Raw genomic sequence first — 22827 nt, forward strand, 5'->3', positions numbered from 1 at the left:
CGAGGTCTATATTCGACGCGCCTGTTGCAATTCAGCACGCGTCTTATGTTGACCATAGTAGCCCTAAACAGGAAAGATGCTCGAGAAGGCGGAAGTAGAACACACGTCTGAAGAAAGACAATGGGCTTTGGTTCAAAATTACGGGCACGACATAATCCGAATTCTCGGCGACGACATAATACGATCTATACACTCTCCCGGATTCTCACAGGTTGAAGACCACTGTGTATACCCCAATCCTCATCATGCTCCTCAAAAGGCGACCTCACTTTCATGCCATCTGGCTGGATATTCTCAATCTCTTTTTTTCCCTGCCCCATCTCCCAGCTTCCAGTGCGTTCATGGCCCTGTACAGCAACTCCAACCCCGGCAGAGATACCACTGGATGGCTGTGTATCATCGGCCTTGGAATTTCTCCATATGGGATCACTGAACGACACATCGGTATCACTGGCAAGTTTACCAGGGCCCTTGAACCCTCCCAAGCTTCCTTTCTTGGGATTTTTGCCCTTGCGAGCACGACACATGAGGAACACAATAACTGCTGTGAGACCAAGGACAGCGAGCATTATGACAGCACCGATGACTCCGGCTACAGCGGGAGCCATCCCTTTGTTTTTCTTTGGCTGAGATGCATCCTGGTCTAACACTCCATTGCAAAACACAGTTTCGGCGTTACAGCGGAGGCACCATTCCTGAGTTGAGGCCACAGCAAATGTCTCCAGCGAGGAGTGGAACTCGGTATATGAGATTGAGGCACGACTGGGACTGTGCCCAAAGAGGGAATACGCTTGGAAGTCGGTGGTGTTGTCGGTTCCGTTGTGAAGAAAGAATCTCACATACAAATTGTCGATTCCAGGATAGGATGGAAACAAGTTGCTGCTGTCCTCGAAGCTGTACAGCTCGAAAACGAACGAACCACCTCGTACCAGGCGGGAGAAGAAGTTTGATTGATGCTGGTTTGCGAGTCCCACCAGGGATGACAGGGCAACAGCTGGCTCATCACCACCGAACAACAGGGTCATCTTCTGTCGGGTACCACTTTCCTGGATATTCAGATCGAAGGCTTCTAGAATGCTCGATGCCAATGTCTGCCCTGCAATCGGACTGACTACTCGGATCGTAGACCCTCTGGAAGATGATTGTTGGCTGTTTGTGCTCCACACATACTGGTCCGCTAGCGAGCGGGCACGAAGGATGTCGGCGTGATTCAGACTCTCTAGCAAGGTGTCATTATGCACAACTTCATAATCCAAATATTCCGAGATTGAAACGGCATTCGTATAAGTTGCGGATGATTCATCGTAGACTCCAGACAATGCCAGTTTCCACAGTTTCCTATAAAAGGCTTCTGTATCTCGCGTAATATCCTGGACTTCGTCGCTACCGCGGTATTCGCCCTCGGCGGCATCATACATAGCACACATTGCGTGACCTTCAATCAAAATAGACTGGGGGTCTCCCTCGCCGACGGTGACAATCCGAGGATATTGGTACCCGTTCAATGGCGCCTGTGCGAACGATCCGTTCGCAATCTGGGTATCTGATACATTCATTGAGCCGAGTGGTGGGTATAGACCTTGCATGAATGCTTGGGCGGAGCCAACAATGTTCTGGTCCGTTGCCGAGAGTACATCCACATCATTTGAGTCCAAAATGATTGGAGATATGTTCTGGATTCCAGTATCAGAGCCTCCAGATACATAACGAGAACGGAAATTCGAGGCTGCTGCCGCGAGTTCGTTGGCTCCATAGTCGGTTAAGGTCCGAGAGCTGGCGAGCGCACCAGGCTTGCTGTCTCCGTGAACAGTAAATGCAAAAACTCCCCAAACTTTCTCGGTGGACTGGGAGTCTTGGGCTGAAACCGCCAAACCCTGCAGGGCCAGGAGAGCGATGAATAGGTCGTACATTAAGATGGTCTTGCAAGCATCGAAGAACAGCAAGGCTTAATTGACTTAATACTTTCTCTACAAACTACGGGGGCAACCTCTTTAGTAGAGAAAACTCGAACCTCCGTGGTCCAGACCTCGAATGGTATGGTAGTGTTAGGGCAGGATATACTAGTGAACCAGAGGATGAGATATCCGCTTTCGGGGACCGGTACTACTGAAAGTAGACATGCCAGCTTTCTATTCGTGGATGTCAAAACTGATGGCACTTTAAGCTTTCGGGTTCTTCGGATAGTGGAGAACAGCTGAATCTTGACGACATGAAGCATACGTGAAAATTAATTTCGAACTTTTTTTTTTTTTTTTTTAAAAAAAAAAAGGCATGCATGTGGTGGCTTGAAAAGATATTTGAAACCCCCTTGGGAGCTAACAATACCCAGTGGACGTTGGTAAGACTCAATTTCATAAGTCAACCAGGATATATATTATTCAGTGCGGTAACTTCATTCGATTTATAGATTCAGAAAGTATCATGACCGAATCTTCCAGGGTGGGTTTCTTGTATCGATATCCATCACAGCTCAATTGGATTCATAGAATTGATGACGCGCACAAACTATCCGGCAGGGAGAGTCGACGGGATTTTATATACACCACCCTACATAGATGCCTAAGTGATACACTAGTAATTGAAGATCATAGTACAGATCATAGTACAGAGAGTAATAGAATGCCTTCTACATAACAAAATTCCATCAAATTACCAGTAGCCTACATGTAGGCACCGATGTGAACAAATTGCTGAAGATATACTTAAATACGCTAGTCTTAAAACGGCACTAGCCTCCTGCCCTGGGTGAGGTACCCGACCTACAATTCACATACATACGTAAGGTACCATAGGTTTCTCTGAATCGAGAAATAAGGAAAATGTGATGATATCTACATACGTAGGTAGTATTTTCTTATTTTTCTCCCACACGAGCCAATCCAAGCCAAGAGTTGACAGACCGAAATCTGACGCACTCCTAGTATATGTATATCGACAGAAAGCTAGTGTACGAACAATGTATGGTATGGATGACCGATATTGAGAACTCTAACTAAAATGACGGAACCCTGCTATTTCAACAATCTTGAGCGGTAATTATAACTAAATGTAATATGATTTTGTCATTAAACACCGCCCGTTCAATGTTCTCTCGCTTTCAACCACAGGAAACATTGCAGGCCGACAGCACCATAGATCCCCCCCCCCCGGCTTTCTTATACCGCGTCAACACAAGGGCTCTTACAGTGAGGGTCGAAAACAGTTTCCCCCTAGACGCATTCGTTGTTTCTCGGCTCGCACCCGAAACCACACTAGTCCGTATTTTGGTTAAGTAGTAAATGATCTAGAAATAGGCTTGTCGCGCAATACGATGGGATAGGGGACGCGCGCTGACACACGCTGTAAGCTCTGGAATGAAGTGGCAACTGTGGAAAAAAGTTAAAATCCGTGGCAGTATTGAGCACCAGGTACATGTGTCACAAAAAACAAGCCAAACAAGCTAGACTGAAAGACTCCAGGCAGCGAGTGTTTTGATGTAGATCACGCAATCGTTCCATTTTCACAACGAGATCTGGGTCAGGTGAAAAGCGAAGATCGTCGATCGTGATTCTCTGGGGTAAATGGAGGCCTTGAAAAGATCGGCATCGTCGGGCAATATCGTTCTTTAAATCCAGGATAAAACACGATAACGGGTGTAGTGCATCTTCCTTGAGGGTCCGTGGAACGTCCAACCGATCGAAGCCGGTTTCTATTCGATAGCTGATGAAAAACCCCCGTTGTGTGTCTCATATCCCGGTAATATTTCTGTCCAAATGTCCTCGTTTCCTGTCTCGCACATACTGAGAATATCTTGCTGATGATTCGCGCCAATTGGCACTACCTGTGTCGTGTCTTGATGCGCCAGCCGCCGGCTATCTTGCTCATCCACCCAGGCACCTGGTTGCAGTTGTCCATACACAGGCACCCGCGGATCAATATCGTCTGTCATAAGGCAGTCGAAACCCATACCCAACAGCCCACTAACATCCTGTTGAGAAGAATGTGCGAACGTATCGTGCATCGTGGTATTTTTTGCATTCGGCGACTGGACTTGCCTAGAAAGTGCGCGACTGAGGTTCGCCCAGTCTAGCAACTTATCTATTGCAGGATAGGCTGCAAAGGGCTTAGAAGAACGTGGTACAGATAGACAAGGCTCAGCCATGAGGGCCTGCTCCCTTGCCATCATGGCCTTCACCATCAGCCCCCTCACCGGCCGCCGCAAAAATGCACGCCGGGGGTCTGTTTGTGCGTCGCCAACCTGTGTGTCCACCAGTACATCTATGGCCTTCCAGGCACGCTCGACAAGCTCACCTTGAGTACTCTTGCATAACTCGGAGAGCAGTGAGGTAATCGAGTACCATTCGACGTATGTGCCGAACAGCCAGCTCCACTTTTGGGCACGAGGATCGTTGTTAAGTTGGTTTGCGTATTCGACAACCTCAACTGAGGCAAGGAAGAGCTTATCCTTGATCTGCTGAGACCACCTTTCGCTGCCGTCGACCCCTTGAAAGGAGCGGTATGCCATAAATGACATTTTCGATAAGATAAGACGTGTGAGCGTTGCAGCGACCCAGACAGGTGGCAAACTTATGTTGGCATTTGCGATATATGTGTCCTGCATCCTTTGTCTGCACTGTGCAATCCATTCCTCCTTCTGTTCGTCAGCCAGCGCTGAGAACGAGAAGTTAGGCTGTGCGGAACGTGAAGGTACGTGAACGATACGCCTGAAAACGTTTGCGAGCTCGAAGCTAACGAGACAAAAGGTCATATCAGTGAACCCTTTGCGAGATTCTGGAAGTTCAGACATGTCAAGGTCAAGGTCGGTGTCGTTGACGTTCAGAGGCATTTGGGTATCAAACTGAGTCTCGGCAATAGTGACATCGTACCCATGATCTTCCCTAAATGATAACCATGATTAGCTGGGAATTAATAATCATAGAGGGAAAGGGAGACTTGCGACGCCCTTGCATCTAAAAGGCACACCTGCCACCATAATCTCCTTCTCATCTCAACATCAAATGGAGCAAGACGGAAGTGAACGCCATCTCTGTGCACTCCCATCATTCGTGCGATCCTTACCACTAGGCCTGTCAATGCCCATACCATCTTTGCATCGTCATCCCGTCTATGTACAGTGAGGAATATGACGAAAGCTTGCAGTACAGTTATGTCAGCGGTATCGAGGAAGCGTGCACGGGTAAGTGCGTTTTCAATTGCGAAACGGTACCGGGCCAAGAGGACAGCTTTGGTTTCACCGAGTTCTCCAATACAGTCCCTTGATGTCAGAGACGTTACGACGCCTACATGTCATTGGTTAGGACGTAGGAAAAAGCCGAGGCTGATTACGCGACGGGGAACTTCGTACTGTAATAAATAGCGAACATCAAAACTTCAGTTCCTCTCGATAGGCTACCCAAGTGGTCCTGCGCTTCTGATATTTTTGGCTCCATCGTGGGGATATGAAGTACTTTCACAAGTGGATCGACGTTCGTTTTGAACAGGCTCCACATGGATGGTATTAACTGATAAGGGGGATGCAGTGTCGCCATTTCGGCGTTGCTAGAAGGATGGCCAAATACAAAACTCTGACCAAGCGTTGGGTCTTGCAGTGCTGAGGGGAAAGCCGGATCGTCTTCGGTGTCAGAAAGCTCCACCAAGCTGCTCTTGAGATCCTCAACCTTCGTGTGGTTAATTGCGATTGTTTTTGTACCATGCTTCACGTAGGACATACCTCTTGGTCTATACTTATCCAGAAATTGTTGTTGATGTAACGACTTCCCCCTTCACTGGGCACCAATTTGCCGACCCCATACTCTGGCCATGGGTTCACGCACTCATCGCCTGATAGCACTTGCCCATGATGTTTATCCCCTCTCAAGGGGGTTGAACTCGAACTGCAGCCGTATGACACCTTTCGCCACCGGCGAAATAATTCAGATTCGTCATTCTCTTTTAGAAACGACGGCAAATCACCTCCTTTGATACCACCCTGCTTCGGAAATTTCACGGAAGCTATAACATCTTCTAGCCGTGTCAGGCGCTCGAGAATGTCGTCTGCATGACGTTTACGGGGCTTTCGGGACGATGTACTAGAAGAAAATGTCACGCACTCAATATTGGTTCGAACACAGGTACTGCAAGGATTCATCCTGTCGCCTATATGTCCAAAATTATGTGAGATTGTGCCAAGAGGGTTCAAGAAATGCATAGGAAATAGGACTGGGGTAGTCGACGGTACATTTAACCTTTCTTCTCCTGCACGCAGCGCAAGACCAAATATTCTGCGAGCCAATCCCATTGGCTGTCCCTTCTGTGTTGATAGCTTCTTCTTGAATCGTACTTGACTTTGAATTCTGCTGGACATTATGTAGTGGCTTTCGGCTGGGGCAATGAGCTTCCAGATGTCGCTCCATCATTATATGCATCCAATTGAGTTTGGTGGGCTAGGTGACGCGAATTTCTAGATACCCTACTGGTAGTGAAGTGATGGAAGTGGCGCAAAAGGGCTCAAGGGTAAAAAAGGAACGTTTGCTGTTAACTAGGTGGCGGGCAATATGTCATGTGATCACATCACACCCCGATATGCCTGCGGATATCAAAATGAATGTTGAGAATACATGAGCTGATACGGGCACGGAGAATATTCCTTTTACTCTGGGTAGTACCATTTCTCCTCACCAAATGGTTTAATTCAATACACAACGACGGCTGAATACGCCGCACAAACAAGCACCAAATATATGAATATTCTTTATCCAAATGATGATTCCTAATTTGCAAACGTAGGACTGAAATAATGAGAGCGGGCACAAGCCGCAGCCCGGCCCAGTAACTATGATATGTGAATTATATTTAAACGATAGATTGTGCTCGAAAAGCAGTATCCGGAGTAAATGTTGGTGACCTCATCAGTTTCTTGAGAAGAATTTCGCTTTGGCAGTCCTTGCGTTATTCTTGTTCCAACAGCGAGCGATTCAGCTTCTCAAGCCGTATTCTGAGAGTTAGTTATATTGTAATTCGATCGAGAGTCGACGATTTATTTTGCCGTCCCAAGGAATGATTGCCGCAATTTCATGCAGGGTCTTGCCGAGACGTTTCAAATGATTTGAGAAGTGTAAATGAGAGCTGATGTCCCTGATCAGTTTTGTTATAGAATTGCAGGTGTATTCTTCGCCGCGTTCACAGACCATTCAAAATATCGGCATAGGTAACCTCGCAAGAATGACGGCATCTCAAGCCAAAGTCTCAAAGACTCCCAACCGGATCCGCCGTGAGTAGGTAAATAGATACTGCGTTCGGCGGCCAAACCCACATGGGTTTTAGTGTCTCGGACCGGAAGTTCCAGAGAGCGGGACCCGCTTACGGCAGGTTTTAGACGCCGTTGCGCCAACCCATATAATTTGTTTACCGCCTATTTTACCGCCTTGCTCTCACCTGTATACTCAGCCCTAGGGACCTGCATGATTCCTCAGCTTCCCCTCAAATTAATCTAGAACCATTCAAAGATAAGATCATCACTCTCTTTTATAGTGATATTACTATTACTAATTTTCTGCCAGGCAAAAACCCGGTTGGCGCGATGGCGTCTAAAACCTGCCGTACCGCTAACTTTTCCATCCTTGGTTCTGCCAATAGGATGGATGCCAAAGCAGGAAAGGGAGCGGATTCGGAGCTTCAGTCTCGGGTTGGCAAGAGGCCGAGATTGATTACGTCATTTAACAATACGGATATACTTGTAACACCGAGGCCGAGTCCTGGCGCCAAGTATGTCTTCCCGTGGCCGCTCACTCCGATGCCGCTTTCTGCATCTAGGAATGGCGGACCATGGGGTTGAAAAGCAGATTGCAATGGGCTCGTATTCAACTTAAGTTTGGAGAGCTGGAATGGGGTTATTGTGATAACCAGAGTTGATTCTTCACACACTGTTCTTTTTCGTGCTTCACCAGTGCAATTTATTAGCCTGAAACCCAATGGCTCCAGAATACATTAGGATTTTTACCAACTTTGCACCCGTTGCATTTGAATCCATCTTCACAATCGCTTCCAACAAATCCGCGCCTTACATCATCGGCTCACCTACCACGCCTCTCCAGATACCCGCAATGTGGTAGTGATTGGAGGGTCTTTCGCCGGCCTACAGCTCGCAAAACGGCTTTCCCAAACGCTGCCTCCGGTTTCCGCGTAGTGATCGTGGAAAAGAACTCGCATTTCAATTTCACATTCAATTTCCCCCGCTACTCGGTTGTAGGCGAGGAAAGAATGGCGTTCATACCCTACAACGATGCCTTCCGGGGGCACCCGAGGGCAGTTGGGTATTACTCAGGGACACAGTAACTCTGTTACTGACAGAGAGATCCTGTTACAGTCTGGACAGAAGCTGTCGTTCGACTACTTGGCCATTGCTACTGGTTTACAGCAGCCCTTGCCAGCGAAGATGTCATCGCCCCATAAAGATGAGGCTTGTGCGGACCTAAGGAGCTTAAGGATGAAGATTCAACAAGCAGTAAGGATAGCAATCGTGGGAGGTGGAGCTGTAGGAGTGCAACTAGCGGCCGACATCAAAAGCGCATTTCCTGCAAAAGAGGTTGCACTGATACATTCGAGGGAAAGGGTACTGAATAGGTTTAGAAAGAGACTGAGCAATTTTGTAGAGGCAAAATTGGACGAGATGGGCATCAAAGTTATGCTGAAAGAAAGACCGCATATATCGTCAATGCATACAGGAGCTGGAGCCGTATACGGCGGCATTCAAAAAGCGTGGCTTTGGGCTTCCAGGATGGTAGCGAAACAGAGTTTGATCTGGTTGTGAGATTTCCCTCCGTCAGTTACTGCGAGTCGCGGGCGCATCCTTTGTTAACTATCTCACTGCGAACAGATTCCATGTGTTGGCGCAACGCCGAATACGAAATTCCTCTCCTCTTTCATACCATCAAACTTCTCGAAGACAACAGGGCGCATACTCGTCCGACAAACTCTGCAGCTCGCCGGTGACGCTCACCTGGACACTTTTGCTCTCGGCGATGTCGCTGAGACTGAAGGGCCAAAGATGGGGAGAACCGCAATGGCACAGGCTGAGCTTGTGTGTGAGAATATTTTGGCATTGATCAAAGGGACCAAGCTGCGTCCGTACAAACCTAAGGCGATTGACGGCATGTTGAAGTTAACCTTAGGCCCGGTGAGTTCCTAACGTGTTATTTACGTTATTATAATTGTTGCCAATAGTACGATGAGGCTAATTTTGCACATAAACAGGAGCATAGTGTTATATATGTCAAAGATGGAAAGGGCGCAGACATCATGGTGCCAATCAAGAGTTCGAATCTGGATTTAGAAGTAGCGCAGGCATGGTGGTATCTGAATGGGGACATGAAAGCCGAAATTGTCAATTAATATATCAAATCTAGTCATCTTTCTACAGTATTTGCCTACGAACCGAAACAACAGAGCCCAAAGCTTCGCACATGTTTCTCTGTCGGATTTTTACATGTGCTTATGACCACTCGCCATGCTTTGCATATGGTTCACTGTCGAAAAATCCGACAAGATAAAGTGATCTCATGGTAAACAAAAGCGTAGGGATAGCAATATTTCCCCAGTTCACTAAGCTCCAAGATCGTGGATTTCGCAGTGCCGCAGCGCCCATACACCACGTCGTAACTCCTAAGTGTCCTAGGTCGCCCCACCAAAGGGCTGTTATCAATGCTTGCACTGCCTTGGTATCCGTCGTTGAGAAGAAGATGTAAAGTTCAATGACGGCAATCAAGAAGAAGAGATTGCTGAGTTGGAATGAAAGGATTTGTTCGGTTGACAGCAGACGATGCAGTGGTGCGAGCTTTGACTGGGTGGACACGTAGTACGATGGGAACATGGAGGTTGTTGCGAACGCAAGGATGAGCAGCGTGGGTTCGATGAAGCAGAAGAAATAGCGAGGAATTGTGGGGAGCACAGATGCCATTGTGAGCTTTTTCGGCTATAAATGAGCTGTTGAAAGGCAGGGAAAGACGGAGGCTAAGACCAAGGATATCGTTTCTGGGTATAGTCTGTATAGTCTGATTTGCACTCATTCATTTCATTAGATCATTGTCCACGGGTACTGGGTCCTAGTTATGAGATTCTCTCTCCGCTCGCGCGACTGGGTTCGGCGGGCGGATTAGCACAGGCCGCTGACACGGACTGGGACGTGGGGAAGTTCTCGTCTGGGCAGCGGCTCCCGCGGGGTCCGACGACCTGTTTCCATGCACCTAAATGGTCAAGCAAGCCGTTGGCTAATGATGAGTGGGCAAGAATTCAACGACGATTAGGCTTCCGGGCTCGGCGTATGGAAATGGAACAAGGGACCCGGGAATCTCTACATCCGCTCCTCCTTACATTTTATAAATAATATCTCTGCACCTTTTATACAATCTGTTTTCAGTATCCTCTGCTTTATCAAATACTACTCCCAACGCAGAGAAGTTGAACATGCCTACCCTAGCCATTGCTGGAGGAACATCTGCTAGCCTTGGCCGTGCCATTATCACTGCCATCATCTCTTCTGAGCAAAGTTTCTGGAACATAGTGATTCTCTCACGCAACCTGAGTGCTCCCCTCTGGCTCCGCGCCATCGACAAAGACGGAACGCGTGTCCAGATTCAAGCGGTAAATTATCATTCCGTCGATTCCCTCGCAGCCGCTTTGAACGGTGTCCACACCGTTGTTTCTGTTATGTCGGCTGTGGATGGGTCCCAGGCAAAAATACAAATAAACTTGCTGGAGGCCGCGGTTAAAGCGGGTTGCAAACGCTTTGCGCCGACACAATGGGGCTTTGGGCCAATAGGGTCGGAGAACATCTCCGTTCTAAAGTGGGGGAATGAGGGTGTGTGGGATGCGTGCGTGAAGAACAAGGACAAAATCGAGTGTGCCAAGTTTAACATTGGGTCCTTCATGAACTACATTGGCCACGGAATGTATCCAATTCCATCGCCAACCAGTGATGAGGAAACGACGCTTCGACAGTTGGCAGCTGGGAAAGGTTACGCCGCTGGCGAAGACGAAGCGTGCGAGGGTCTGCAGCGGCAAGGAGATCTGAAAGATGGCTCCGGAGCGTTTCTAGTTGGGCTGAGAAATGGAGTTGCCGAGCTACCTCAGACTGAGGATGGCCGGTGGCCGCGCATCAGCATGACATCTCTGAGAGACGTGGGTCGCTTCATGGCGGCGTCTTTAGACTTGCCAGAGTGGGAGGAAGACATGACTATGGTCGGAGATACTCTCACTATGGGCGAGCTGTTGACCCATGCAGAAGCCGTCACGGGAAAGAAGTTCCAGGTCGATGTGGTCAATCCTAGGCATCTTGAAATGAAGCTCGGAGAGACCGCACAGGACGACTTTATGGGGTTGATGTGGGCTGAGTTCAAACTAGCTTATACCCGGGATCTAGAAGATGAGGTAGTTCTGCAGCCAGTGGTGAACAGACTATGCCCTACTGTTATTCCCATGTCAGCACGGCAATACATGGAAAAACACTGGAGCAACGTCTAAAGTGTTGAGTGTGGCAAAAACACCAGTATACGGATATGAAACTGAAAATCGCCGAGAGGACTTACAGTGGGCATGTCTTCGTAACAAGAAATCGAAAACCATTAGTTTGCACAAAATCTTGAGCAATGAAATTTGGATTAGGAAAGATTTCGAAGCTATGCTTAAAATTCAGGGTTTCAGCCTACCTCATCAAATTGGCAGATTCGTCTTTTCGCCCTTTGAAGTGCTAGACGCTTTTAAAACTAGAGTCCCTTTGGCAGCAGATTTTTGGATTAGGTTCCACTGAAAGAAATCAATATCCCTACTTTGTTTGACAATCTTTTGCTAGATGTCCCTAATTTGCTTGAGGATATATAGATCTGATAATTAATAAGAAATAAGATTGTCTCCCCGGGTTCAACAGTTGGTCTATATTATTTAATAAAAGACAGGCTTATAAGCACTAAAACAAGATGATATGCAGCTAAGCTATTCTACATAAGTTAATGATGGTACCTTTCTATAGATTTCTATAAAGTATGACGAATACGAATGATGTAGATACTTGTGTATTACGACGTAAAGCAAGCGCACTTTTATCAAGTCAACCACGCACCTTCTACCAAACTTTCCTTCCCCCTCCCCCCATCTACCTTTCTGACTTTCATCTCCACGCACATACTTTTTAATATGTACGCTTCCACCCATCACCTTTAAACATTCACCGCCCGGCAGAAAAATCATCTTTTCGCTCCTCCATCCTTCTTTCGCAAGCCCTACAAATGCGCCCTACCCCTAAGCCCTCATTTCTGCTCTCGGAAGTTGATACCCCGACCCCAGGCAGGCGCTTCGTCCAAATGGTCGAGACTCGAGGCGCGCGGCCATCATTCGATGGCCAGGAAACATCTGACTTTCCTCCTTTTCCCTCTGATGGAGGTGACATTGGTAAGTGTTCTCTTCAAGCGCCCATCCGATCGTCCCGTTCACCAGCCATCGACCACCTCCCACCCATACCCTATTACCGTCACCACCGATGAAGCTCAATATAATCTTGGAATCAATACTTACCACTTAAATTCGTATCATAGACCAAAAAGTGCCTCACTCCCTCGATGATGAGGAACATGGCTCACCTCCGGCTGCCAAAAAGCGCCGTACAGGCGATGGCCCCGACGGTGATATTTCTCTGCCTGACGAAGTCATCTTGATGGCTGATCAGCATGGCCCTGGTCACAAAATTGAAGAAGAATTGGCATCAGCTCTCGGTGAAGGCGTTATTGACACCGTTGAGCAAACCGACCATAGTGTAAACCAAACTCTTCAGCATGGCACTCACGACAACCCTGTCACCTCTACCGGGGTCACGACCACCCAGGACGGTAATACTGATCTTAATCCCGACGTTGCCACAATCATTTCCGAGATCATGGATCACACAGAGCGCCAGGAGCAAACTGTCGCAATGGGACCTCAGGAAATACCACCGACGAATGATTTCCCGGGAGCCCGAGGTTTTGCTTTCCTCAAGGCTAACTCTCACCTCAAGATTCAGAGTCTCCCTATTCTAGACAATCTCGTGAGTTCAATTGATACTATTTACGTGATCTCTGTCTCCTAACATTTGCCCATCACTTCCTAGTCTACGCAAATCTTGTCGTTCCTTTCCAAGAACACCTATCAAGACCTCACTGCTATGGTATCCGAACCTGACTCCGAAAACGGCCAAGCATATGCCACCATGCGCTCCTTGTTTGATCACACAAAGCGAGTTTACACCGTCAAGCATTCATTCCTTCAGCCTACGGACCTTGAAATCACAGACCCTTCTCAAATTGATGTCATTCGCAAAGCGAACCTAGCGTCTTTTGTCTCGAGCATCTTCGGATCTCAGGAGATTGGATTTGCGGACCTCAATGATCATTTCCTAGATGTGTTTGTCCCTGAAGGTGGTCGTCTACTTAAGGTTCAAGGTGCTTTGTACCTAGAACTTAAGACGCAGGCTTTCATCGCAGCCATGCATAACAAGTCTCTCACCCGTACGCAGCTCCTCTACAATCTGTTCCCGGATGACATGGAACAGCGCTTGCTGGCGAGACGTCCTGGTACCCGGCAGCTGGCACCATCCGAGACAGATTTTGTGAACCGCCTCACCTCTCGCCGTGACATCCTTCTCAATGAGATCAACAACGAGGAAGCGTTAAATGCCCTGCCGGATAAGTATCATTGGGAAGATTTCCTCCGAGACCTTAGCTCCTACATTTCAAAGAACTTCGACACCATCAATACCCAACAGGTTCGTTTGTTGCCTTTATATTTTCTCAATTGTTGTGCTTGTGCTAATATAATCCAGGGAAAGAAAACTGTCAAAGGCCGTCAGCCCTCGAGTTCAAATGGTGATGCTCACGAGTCACCCAACACCACCCACCAGGGCCAATTCTCACTCAATCAACAAGTTGAAGTCCCGGTGGACCGAAACATGCATGGTGACCTTGTTGCGCGTGCTGCCCGAGCTGCGCAGATTGCCCTACAGGGCCATGGCCTCCGACGGTCTCAGCAGCAGTCTCAACAACAGCATCAACAACAGCCCCAACAGACCCAGTCTCAGGCTAGTCCGTCGCCTCTACCGCAGCAACCCCAGCACCAACAGCAGCAACAGCCGCCACCACAACAGCAGCAGCCGCCGCAGCAGCAAAGCCAATCCGAGAACCAGTATCTTCACGGCTACACTGCTGCACAACAACCGCAGCCAGCTCACCAACAATATCATCATAGTCCCACTCCCCCTGGAGGTTATCAAACACAGCAGGCATCCCCCTTGACTTTCCAGCAAAGCCCGTTGCAGGCTACCTTCCAGCAATATAACCCCAATGCAGCGCAGGCTATGCAAGCCCGGGCGAATGGCATGTCCTCCAACCATGGATACATGCCGGGGATTCCCCATTACTCTCAGTCACAGCCTACTCAAGTTCTCTACGAACGCGCCCGAATGGCGGCATCCGCGAAGTCTTCTCCGACTAGCCGTAAATCTGGTCTTCCCAGCCAACGTCGACCCTGGACCACCGAAGAAGAGAATGCCTTGATGGCCGGCTTGGACCGCGTTAAGGGTCCCCACTGGAGTCAGATTCTTGCTATGTTTGGACCTGGTGGAACGATCAGCGAAGCACTCAAAGATCGCAACCAGGTACAGCTGAAGGACAAGGCTCGCAACTTGAAGCTTTTCTTCTTGAAGAGTGGAATTGAGGTACCATACTACCTGAAGTTCGTCACTGGTGAATTGAAAACTCGCGCTCCCGCCCAGGCAGCCAAGCGGGAAGCCCGCGAAAGACAGAAGAAGCAGGGAGAAGAAGACAAGGCTCACGTGGAAGGAATCAAGGGTATGATGGCGCTTGCTGGAGCTCATGGGGCTCCCGTGTCGGGCCATGATATGTCCGCCTCGCCTAGCCTTCCACCGGATGCCAACAGCCAATCCGTGTTTGACCAAACCGCAGAACAGAACCTCATGCAGACTCTGAGCCAGGAGGTACACGGAAGTCAGTACCCTCAGCAGCATGCTCAGCCAACTCCTGACCACATCGATCCTCATATGCAGTTGGGATAGTAGAGGATTGTCTAATCCAACCATTTATCTTGTTGATTTAGCTTTTTCATCCGCAAGATTCGTCATGAGAGCCTCGGATTTGCAATTTCGTTTCGGAGTCTAGGGCTGGATTGTGATATTTGTTCCTTCGGGAACCACATTTGTTTTACTATTAGGATTGCGACATTGCGCCGGGGATTGGGCGATTGCTTTTAATGCATTCCAAATGTATGAGTACATAGTGATAAAGTCAAAATGAATGATAATGAAGAAAACAAACCCCTTAGAGATGTAGATAGATTCAAGTCCAATATATATGCGTACACAAGTATGGTAGTTGAGGTAGAAAAAAAGCCCCCCGAGGTCCACTGGACCAGATGGCCCGTGCACTACCCGTGTGACTTTGAATCTCCCTATAAACGAACGTATAACCGCCGTAGCCATTGATTGGTCTTGTATTTGGAAGTCTGCAGCCCAGTCTCAAGTTAAGGATACTTGCAGGGGGTTTCTGCCGATATTTGCCCAACATGGCCGACTCTCAAACATCGCAACCTCCCCAACCCACACCTCAGAACGGATCACAAGAGCATCCCCCTCCGTCCGAATCTGAAGATAACATCAAAACCGAGCCTGATCTTGATGCTTCCATCGAAAAAGACGTCGATATGAACACCGAAACTCAGACCGGAGCGAACGCGGACGCCAGCGCGCCTGGCCAAGATCCCATGGCCCCCGCGCCAGAACCCTCCAAGAAGGAAACAAGTTTGCGCGAGTTCCTCGGCAAGATGGACGAATATGCACCAATCGTAAGTCATCTCTGAAACAAAACTGTAATCTTTCTGAGCTTCCCCTCATCGCCTGGTCATACGGTGGACCAAGGCGTCCCCCGCCACCATCGATCGATCTACCCCAAGATTTCGCCGAAGCACATGTGAAAGCAGAGCCTCATGACACAAACCCCAAGATCCACCAGAATACCAAGGAAAAAGCAAGAAAAACTGACCCCTCGATCTCCAGATTCCCGATGCAGTCACAGCCCACTACCTCACCCTCGCCGGTCTCCCACCTCCAGGCACAGGGCCCGGCCAAACCCCACCTCACCTAGCACGCCTTCTGGCACTCGCCGCCCAAAAATTCGTCTCAGACATCGCAGCGGACTCGTACCAGTTTGCCCGCATCCGCGCCTCAAACAGCTCCTCTGCAAATAACCCCATCGGCAGTCTAGCAGCCGCAGCCGGTCTCGGCGCTCCTGCTGGCGCTGGCGGTGCCCCAGCTCCTGGCGGTGATAGTGGCAAGAGTAACAAAGCCGGCACTCATCTCGGTATTCAGCGGCCTGGATTCGGAGGTGGTGGTTCTGGTGGCTCTGGTCAGGGACGCACGGTGTTGACCATGGAAGACCTTGGCATGGCAGTTTCAGAATATGGAGTTAGCGTGAAGCGCGGCGAGTTCTACAGGTAGTGCGGTGATGGAGACTGGTCTTCGGGGGGGTTTCTCGTTTGTGTCTGGTTTTTATTTGTACCTTTTTCCTATCATTTGACTTTTGCGATTCTTCGGGCTTATGGCGTTTGGGTGTGCAAATGGTCTTGAGTGACCTGGGATCATGGCTGCATTGTTAGTCTGGGCTGGTGGCTGGGAGGATCCAATGGATGGCGTTTTCTCTTTTTTGAACTATATGATTTTTTAGACTAGTATCTATGTATGCAATACTACAGGAACTAGTTATGGAATGACATGAAACATTTCCCATGTGTTGCTTGGAAATATACATTAGAATCTGTAAGAACACAGCATGCTGAACTAGGACTAGTGGTCAACAGGGCATTGACATATTTGTCTTTCTTGCCTTTCTATGTATGTTCTACATTTGCGTATTGTATACAAGTCGCATTACACTTTGCGATTGGCAGTTTGCATCTAGCAAAGAAAAAGTATATTAAACTCCGACCCAAAAGCAGCTAATGTCACAAGGGATCCAACGATATATCTGTACATAGTATGGCAAAATAAAGAGATGCAATGCATCTCTCCTAGCGCAAAGGGGTGTCTGCACCAGGCGATTATGCGAATCATTTATTTGTTCTTAGACTGTTTGTATGTGAAGCGCTTGCGGGTCCTATAGGGCAAATAGAATGTTAGTAACTAATCACATCACCCGGACCTGCTCATCGTGTTCATGCTGAACAGGCGTAGAAAGATGTATACATACGCAACATATTCTCCAAGCTTCCGTCCGACCATCTCCTCTGTCACCTGGATCTCAACGTATGTCTTGCCATTGTGCACAGCGAAGCGCAGACCGACAAAGTTCGGGAGGATGGTTGCTGCGCGTTTCGTGGTGCGGATGGGAGGAGTGTTGGCTGGAGGGGGGAAGGCGCGTGGGAGAGGGAGCCTGTTTTGGGTCATCGAGTCAGTTTTTAGTTCTAGCATGGAATAGTCCCATTGTCAGAACTTCTAAGTTCGAAGGTAGGGCGGGTTTGATTTCTATTCAGCATGGATTGGATGTCACGTACGGGACGATGTTTGGGCCTGCTGTAAGTGTTAGTGTGTGATTTCTTGGGAATTTATACTGGAATACAGATTTTATAGATCTGACAAGACTCACCTTTCCAGACCGACCGGCCGAAAAGGGCGCGTGTGGGGAACATTTTGGCTTGAGGGTTTCCGCAGCTGCGATTCCGCGATGTTGAAGATCGATGCCGAAGTCTCGGCTAGATTATGTCAGCAATTTTATATGCCGCCCCGACACTCGAATACTAAATGAATGAACGTAATACATTAGTTAAGTGATAAATGAAGATATGATCTACACATGTAGGCTAATTGAAATAAAAAGAAACAACACAAAAACAGCAAGGTAGCAGTGCACCCAACGGCCGCCAGCAACTGTGAGCGCATGCAATTCTATACTCCATTTATTTCACTGTGCCAGTTCCTCAAAGACCTTGACGAGGCTGCGCACACCCTTGAGAAGATTCTCATCAGGCCCCTGACCAGGAGTCCAACTGGCATGTGCAAAATCAATCAGGCGGAGAGCGTGGACTTTAGGAATGTCATCCTCCTCGTCATCGTCCTCGTCGGGCATTTGCATGGTTTCGGGATCAATGCTGATATTGATAGCCTGTTGAGGCATCCCGTCACCAAGCTGGACATTGACCAACTCCAAGGTTTCTTCAGGAAGTTCGAATTCCTCGTCGTCTTCATCATCATCTTCTTCTTCCCGGGAACGGGGTTCCGGGGCTTTCTGTTCCTCTTGGATTGCGAGCTCCATTGCTTCTATATCTCCTTCGTAGACCACCAGAACACTCGCAGAGTACATCCGGCTTTCTTCGGATTCGATAACCCGCTGTAAATCTTTCAATTCTGTCGCCAATCGCTGGGCAACCGTTTTTGATCGGTCTATCTTGCCCGCCTTTGCGCCTGCAAGAAAAGTTTCAAAGCCTTGCTTGACATTATCCGCATTGAAAGAGCGGCCGTACCACTTGTCATACCGCAGATAGCCATCCTTCTCGATAACTTCGCCCTTTTCACCCTCTGCACCCTCGTGCTTTGTAGCATATGGATTTGTCCGATCGCCCTCATCAGTCTCCCCATGGTGGCCAGTCCAGACTTTCATGCCCGCGATGCGAAATCCAAGGCTAGAGCTAGTAGTTTCCTTAGAGACATCATCAAGCTTCTTCCGCTTCTCAAGCGGCGCATCGTCAGCCCATAAACGCGCGCCGAGCTTAACATCCAGCACGTTGGGCCGACGGAACCCACAGGCAATGTTCTCTAGGACGATCGACAAGCCAGTATCAATTTCCTTACCCCCGGAGGGCACCCAGGTTTTTTCCTCCTTAGCGGGGACAGCGCCGTCTTCGTGCGCGACGGATGTGTGCGATGGCGGTTGGGAGGAATCGGCGGATACGACGCCGGAGTCGGGGAGGGGAAGAACGCCAGATTCTCGGGCGGCAGCAATTGCCAGCGGTTGCTGCTGCTCGGAGGATGAGAGGGATCCGACGTAGAGGGGCATGAACTCCTGGAATGCAGGGTGGAGCGCGCTGGATTCGTAGAATTCTACCTCCTGCCGCGTGCATGGTTTCGCGATCAAGACGCCAGAAGGCGTGCAGCGAACGCCATCGCTGGATAAAAAAGATCCTGTTAGCATCCTCGTAGATCTAATATCGTACTCAAGCCCGCCAGTGTGGTTTGCTTCCGCGCACCTGGTTGAGCTAATCCGCACGGGACGTCGGGCCAGGAAGAGAGCGGGGGTGTGAAAACTTACTGTCCGGCAGCAGCATGGTCAAAGGGGATCAGCTCTTCGCTGCCTAGTTGTGGTGTCTTTCGACTTTCTGGTTTCGCGGACATTTTGATATAGTCACTTTATGACTCGAGGGGGTGTGTATTCCGGATGACCCAAACTGGAGTAGCTCTGAGGTGTGGAGACCCACATGTAGCTTTGAACTTGGCAAACGGAATGCAGATGAGGTGAATCATTCAAATATATGCCATCTGAATGAGAACTGAGATCCGTGTAGAACTGACAGGCATGATCACACAATTGCGGGATAAGGGGCGATGTCATTCTAGGCCCTGACTCCACACGGTCTATACGATCTATACTACATAGTATCTATACAACTCAGTTATTCAACGCCGCAATTTTTTGGCTTTTCTTTCCTTTCTAACTCGGTTTAATGTATATAGTGCAATAAAGCATATTCTATCATAATGTAAAACATCTTCTAGAAGTGAAAAGAGGCATAAATCATGGGTTCCAAGTGATTGTTTGATCTCATCTATGTATTAGTTTCATCGCATCACGAACGACTAAGCATCACCCGCGCGGACGACTAAACATCACGACTAAGCAGTCCCATTGATTGCCAGGCGCCTGCTATTGAGTTTCGTCTCTCTGCTTTGATCTGCCCTTCTCCCTTCCAACGTTTATCCTCACTTCTCGCGACATAGAAACATCAGCTTTTCGACTTTGTTAGTTCCATCATTCATCATGGATGATAAACCTGACCCTGCCGGCAAAGATAATATGTCTACCGCTACCCAATCACTGGATCTCAGTGTCTCTGAGGAGTCCATTATGCCCACTGAGGCCCTGACTGATGACGGTGCCACTGCTAACCTTGGCCCCATCATCTCGGACCAGGAGCATGGCGAAGCTATTAAGGAAGGCACCGTCGCTTCTTCTCCGGAATTGGTCCCTAAATCGTGTCAGGTTAAGCATTCCCGTGTTCATTTTATTGATCCGGTCACACTTGCGAAGCCTGAGCTCAAGAAGTCGGACGCTGCATCCCAGACTAAGCACCATGTGAGTATTTTGACTCTGTCGAGATCCCAATACATTTGGTATCTCAAATAGGAAATTATGCTGACAGTATTTTAAAGGTTGAGGACGCTTTGGTCAGTTCGGACCAGGAGACTAACAAGCAGGTTCTAGCTGAGGACCACCTCGAAGGCACTTTACCGAAAGTAATTGATTTTGCCGCCGTTGCAAAAGAGTCGGAAACTAACGCAGGCATTTTGCATGCGAAGGGCGGTGCAGTCTCGGAGAACGAGCCCAAGATTGGATTCAAGCATGATCCTGGCGAGGAGAAGTTTCTCGCAAACGTTGAACTTGACGTTGGTACTTCAAAGAAAAAGAGGAAGAGCAAGAGGCGCCCCAAGAGTCAGAGAGGAGAGGTATGACTGTGTTACTGATGTTCACCCGTTTGGACTTTGTCTAACAGTCTTCATAGAACGCACCCTCGGGATTCGAACCCTTCTATGCCGATGCACCAATGACTCCACAGGAGTTTGAGGAGAACAAGACTATCTATGATCCGTATGTCCATTTTATACCTCCCTACCTGAGACAGTATCTAACTCTTTATCACAGTGCCTTGCCAATTCTTGAGTAAGATCCTCAAATATTATGATACAACACACTAAACAACATCGACTAACATGACTTATCTAGTCGAATTGACGAGGGCATCAAGCGCTTCTTGTACAAGCGACGCCTTGAACCCTACAGACGCAAGGTTTTCCTTAAGTACCTGCAGTACGGCGGTGTCAGCGTGGGCCCCAATCATTCCCAGGGAGTGACTCCTTCGGAGTTGAAGGAAATGACCAAAGAAGAAGCAATGCAAGCTCGCTGCACTACGGCCATCTTTCCCAAGCAGGGAAAGCCATACCCAATCTCCTTTAACGATATTGCCACTGGCTACTTGTGAGTTTTAGAGGATCTGAGCGCTTATTTCAGGTCACAGATGCTAACTGAGTCCATAGGACTGGGTTCTACATGGGCCACTACAATCCTGACACTGAGGAGGAGATCAAAGTGTGCACTGACACTATGAAGAATTTCTTTACTTACCTGCTCTACCACGATGTTTGTCCCGAGCAGATAGGGGATCTCGAGGAAGCCCGAAAGACTTGTGATCGGTCTGCCAAGGAGTTGTGGATGAACCAGCAACTCGTTCACCATCAAGGCCCCGGAGACTTCAACCGCGGCTGCTCCGTGCTGTTTGGTGGCTACTACTTTGAGGATATTGATGACCCCGACGCATGGACCAATGTTCGATACGCTGATCAAAAGATTTTCACCACCGAGATGGCTCGCAAGGTCGTTAAATATGCCATTGCAATTGCCGGAAATGATCGGACTGCTCGCAAATTCAAGATTCTCGCTGACATGAACATGACCGAAGCCACGCAGGTTCCAGACATCGATGGCTTTGAGATCATCTCGGTAGAGGAACCTACTGAGGAGACCATCGCTTATTACAATGAGCTGTGCCCCGATCTCAGCCCAGTTGGCAAGATTAGAGCCAAGGAATTCCGTGATCCTGCCAGAGGTCCCTTTGACCTCGCTCCCTGGGAGAAGATTGACTGGGATGCTGGTTTAGCCCCGACCTACGAGTTCGAATTCCTCGTCGAAGCTGAATTGTTTGTCCATATCTTGCCCGGCATGAAGATTATCGCGGACGTCTTTGAGACCAGCTTCGGACAGTACTACTTCGATGAAATCCTGTCGGTCCTGCCAAGCTTCTACAAATTCATGTACAACGACTGGATTATGGACTACGTCGAGCCCGTACCTCTTGACTTCATCCCCGACGAGGAGGAAGTCGCACGCCGCCGCGCAAAGGAGTCCATCATGAGCCCTCCCGAGCCCACCCCGGCCGAGTGGGCTATGCACATGCTGACACACGAGTTGACCTTCAATCTTCAGCCGGGTGATGATGCTATGGTTGCCGTCTGGCAAATGATTCATACCCTTGAGGCCTTTGGCTGGGATCTGGAGGAAGCCAAAGACTTGATGGGCTTGGTGGATCCAAATCCGCGCAAAGGTAAGGAAAAGTCGACTGAGGGAGAGCAGTCCCGCACACGCCTTAGCAATGAGCCCCGCAACATTCCCCTTTTTGAGACTCCAAAGGAGACCCTTGATCGGACTATCAATCATTTCCAGAACCCGGAAAAGATCAAGCCAGCTATCGCACCGGAGGTCATCGCCAAGTTCCTTAAGGAGAAAAAGGGGCAGCTTGAAAAGGAACAAGCCCAGCGCGGAACCCGGACTTCGGAGCAGAAGGTTGCGAAGGGCAAGGAGCCTGAGGGACAGCCCGGTAAAGGACCAACGAACAGCCGAGGAACCCAGACTACTTCGAAGGAGCAAGTTATTGCGGAGACCCAGGAATCCAAGGGACATCCCAGCCGGGGGCCGACACAGACTTCGAAGAAGCAGGCTGTTGAGGAAAGGGAGAAAATCAAGGGTGCACTGGAGGGAGACAACTAGCGATTGA

At 48.8% G+C, this 22827-nt stretch overlaps 11 protein-coding genes across 11 annotated transcripts; 5 read left to right on the top strand and 6 right to left on the bottom strand.

Annotated features, from left to right (window-relative positions):
- Positions 1 to 185: 185 nt before the first annotated feature.
- N7537_004087 (uncharacterized protein) lies at positions 186 to 1910 on the bottom strand (the record flags this gene model as incomplete). The annotated part of the gene is made up of 1 exon (XM_056895145.1): positions 186 to 1910. The coding sequence occupies one exon, from the start codon at positions 1908 to 1910 to the stop codon at positions 186 to 188; it is 1725 nt and encodes a 574-aa protein (XP_056754893.1).
- A 1778-nt stretch (positions 1911 to 3688) lies between these two features.
- Positions 3689 to 4825, bottom strand: N7537_004088 (fungal specific transcription factor domain-containing protein; the record flags this gene model as incomplete). The annotated part of the gene is made up of 1 exon (XM_056895146.1): positions 3689 to 4825. The coding sequence occupies one exon, from the start codon at positions 4823 to 4825 to the stop codon at positions 3689 to 3691; it is 1137 nt and encodes a 378-aa protein (XP_056754894.1).
- Positions 4826 to 5321: 496 nt separating this feature from the next.
- Positions 5322 to 6343, bottom strand: N7537_004089 (fungal specific transcription factor domain-containing protein; the record flags this gene model as incomplete). The annotated part of the gene is made up of 3 exons (XM_056895147.1): positions 5322 to 5657; positions 5711 to 6068; positions 6225 to 6343. The coding sequence occupies 3 exons, from the start codon at positions 6341 to 6343 to the stop codon at positions 5322 to 5324; spliced, it is 813 nt and encodes a 270-aa protein (XP_056754895.1).
- Positions 6344 to 8260: 1917 nt separating this feature from the next.
- On the top strand, positions 8261 to 9369 carry N7537_004090 (Fe-regulated protein; the record flags this gene model as incomplete). The annotated part of the gene is made up of 3 exons (XM_056895148.1): positions 8261 to 8482; positions 8855 to 9154; positions 9232 to 9369. The coding sequence occupies 3 exons, from the start codon at positions 8261 to 8263 to the stop codon at positions 9367 to 9369; spliced, it is 660 nt and encodes a 219-aa protein (XP_056754896.1).
- Positions 9370 to 9469: 100 nt separating this feature from the next.
- N7537_004091 (uncharacterized protein) lies at positions 9470 to 9934 on the bottom strand (the record flags this gene model as incomplete). The annotated part of the gene is made up of 1 exon (XM_056895149.1): positions 9470 to 9934. One exon carries the CDS (start codon positions 9932 to 9934, stop codon positions 9470 to 9472), a length of 465 nt encoding a protein of 154 aa, XP_056754897.1.
- Positions 9935 to 10440: 506 nt separating this feature from the next.
- N7537_004092 (uncharacterized protein) lies at positions 10441 to 11496 on the top strand (the record flags this gene model as incomplete). Its single annotated transcript, XM_056895150.1, has 1 exon — positions 10441 to 11496. The coding sequence occupies one exon, from the start codon at positions 10441 to 10443 to the stop codon at positions 11494 to 11496; it is 1056 nt and encodes a 351-aa protein (XP_056754898.1).
- Positions 11497 to 12257: 761 nt separating this feature from the next.
- Positions 12258 to 15073, top strand: N7537_004093 (uncharacterized protein; the record flags this gene model as incomplete). The annotated part of the gene is made up of 4 exons (XM_056895151.1): positions 12258 to 12420; positions 12564 to 13051; positions 13115 to 13768; positions 13826 to 15073. The coding sequence occupies 4 exons, from the start codon at positions 12258 to 12260 to the stop codon at positions 15071 to 15073; spliced, it is 2553 nt and encodes an 850-aa protein (XP_056754899.1).
- Positions 15074 to 15579: 506 nt separating this feature from the next.
- On the top strand, positions 15580 to 16510 carry N7537_004094 (putative TFIID and and SAGA complex TAF10 subunit; the record flags this gene model as incomplete). Its single annotated transcript, XM_056895152.1, has 2 exons — positions 15580 to 15858; positions 16070 to 16510. 2 exons carry the CDS (start codon positions 15580 to 15582, stop codon positions 16508 to 16510), a joined length of 720 nt encoding a protein of 239 aa, XP_056754900.1.
- A 612-nt stretch (positions 16511 to 17122) lies between these two features.
- Positions 17123 to 17697, bottom strand: N7537_004095 (mitochondrial 37S ribosomal protein uS19m; the record flags this gene model as incomplete). Its single annotated transcript, XM_056895153.1, has 4 exons — positions 17123 to 17165; positions 17259 to 17441; positions 17563 to 17578; positions 17655 to 17697. The coding sequence occupies 4 exons, from the start codon at positions 17695 to 17697 to the stop codon at positions 17123 to 17125; spliced, it is 285 nt and encodes a 94-aa protein (XP_056754901.1).
- Positions 17698 to 17969: 272 nt separating this feature from the next.
- On the bottom strand, positions 17970 to 19396 carry N7537_004096 (inositol polyphosphate multikinase; the record flags this gene model as incomplete). Its single annotated transcript, XM_056895154.1, has 2 exons — positions 17970 to 19170; positions 19314 to 19396. 2 exons carry the CDS (start codon positions 19394 to 19396, stop codon positions 17970 to 17972), a joined length of 1284 nt encoding a protein of 427 aa, XP_056754902.1.
- Positions 19397 to 20039: 643 nt separating this feature from the next.
- N7537_004097 (uncharacterized protein) lies at positions 20040 to 22820 on the top strand (the record flags this gene model as incomplete). Its single annotated transcript, XM_056895155.1, has 6 exons — positions 20040 to 20354; positions 20432 to 20725; positions 20782 to 20867; positions 20922 to 20939; positions 21003 to 21254; positions 21314 to 22820. The coding sequence occupies 6 exons, from the start codon at positions 20040 to 20042 to the stop codon at positions 22818 to 22820; spliced, it is 2472 nt and encodes an 823-aa protein (XP_056754903.1).
- Between the last annotated feature and the right edge of the window lie 7 nt (positions 22821 to 22827).

Source organism: Penicillium hordei, assembly GCF_028827395.1.
Source record: "Penicillium hordei strain IBT 12815 chromosome Unknown utg000002l_segment0_segment0, whole genome shotgun sequence".
Classification (NCBI taxonomy): Eukaryota; Fungi; Ascomycota; class Eurotiomycetes; order Eurotiales; family Aspergillaceae; genus Penicillium; species Penicillium hordei.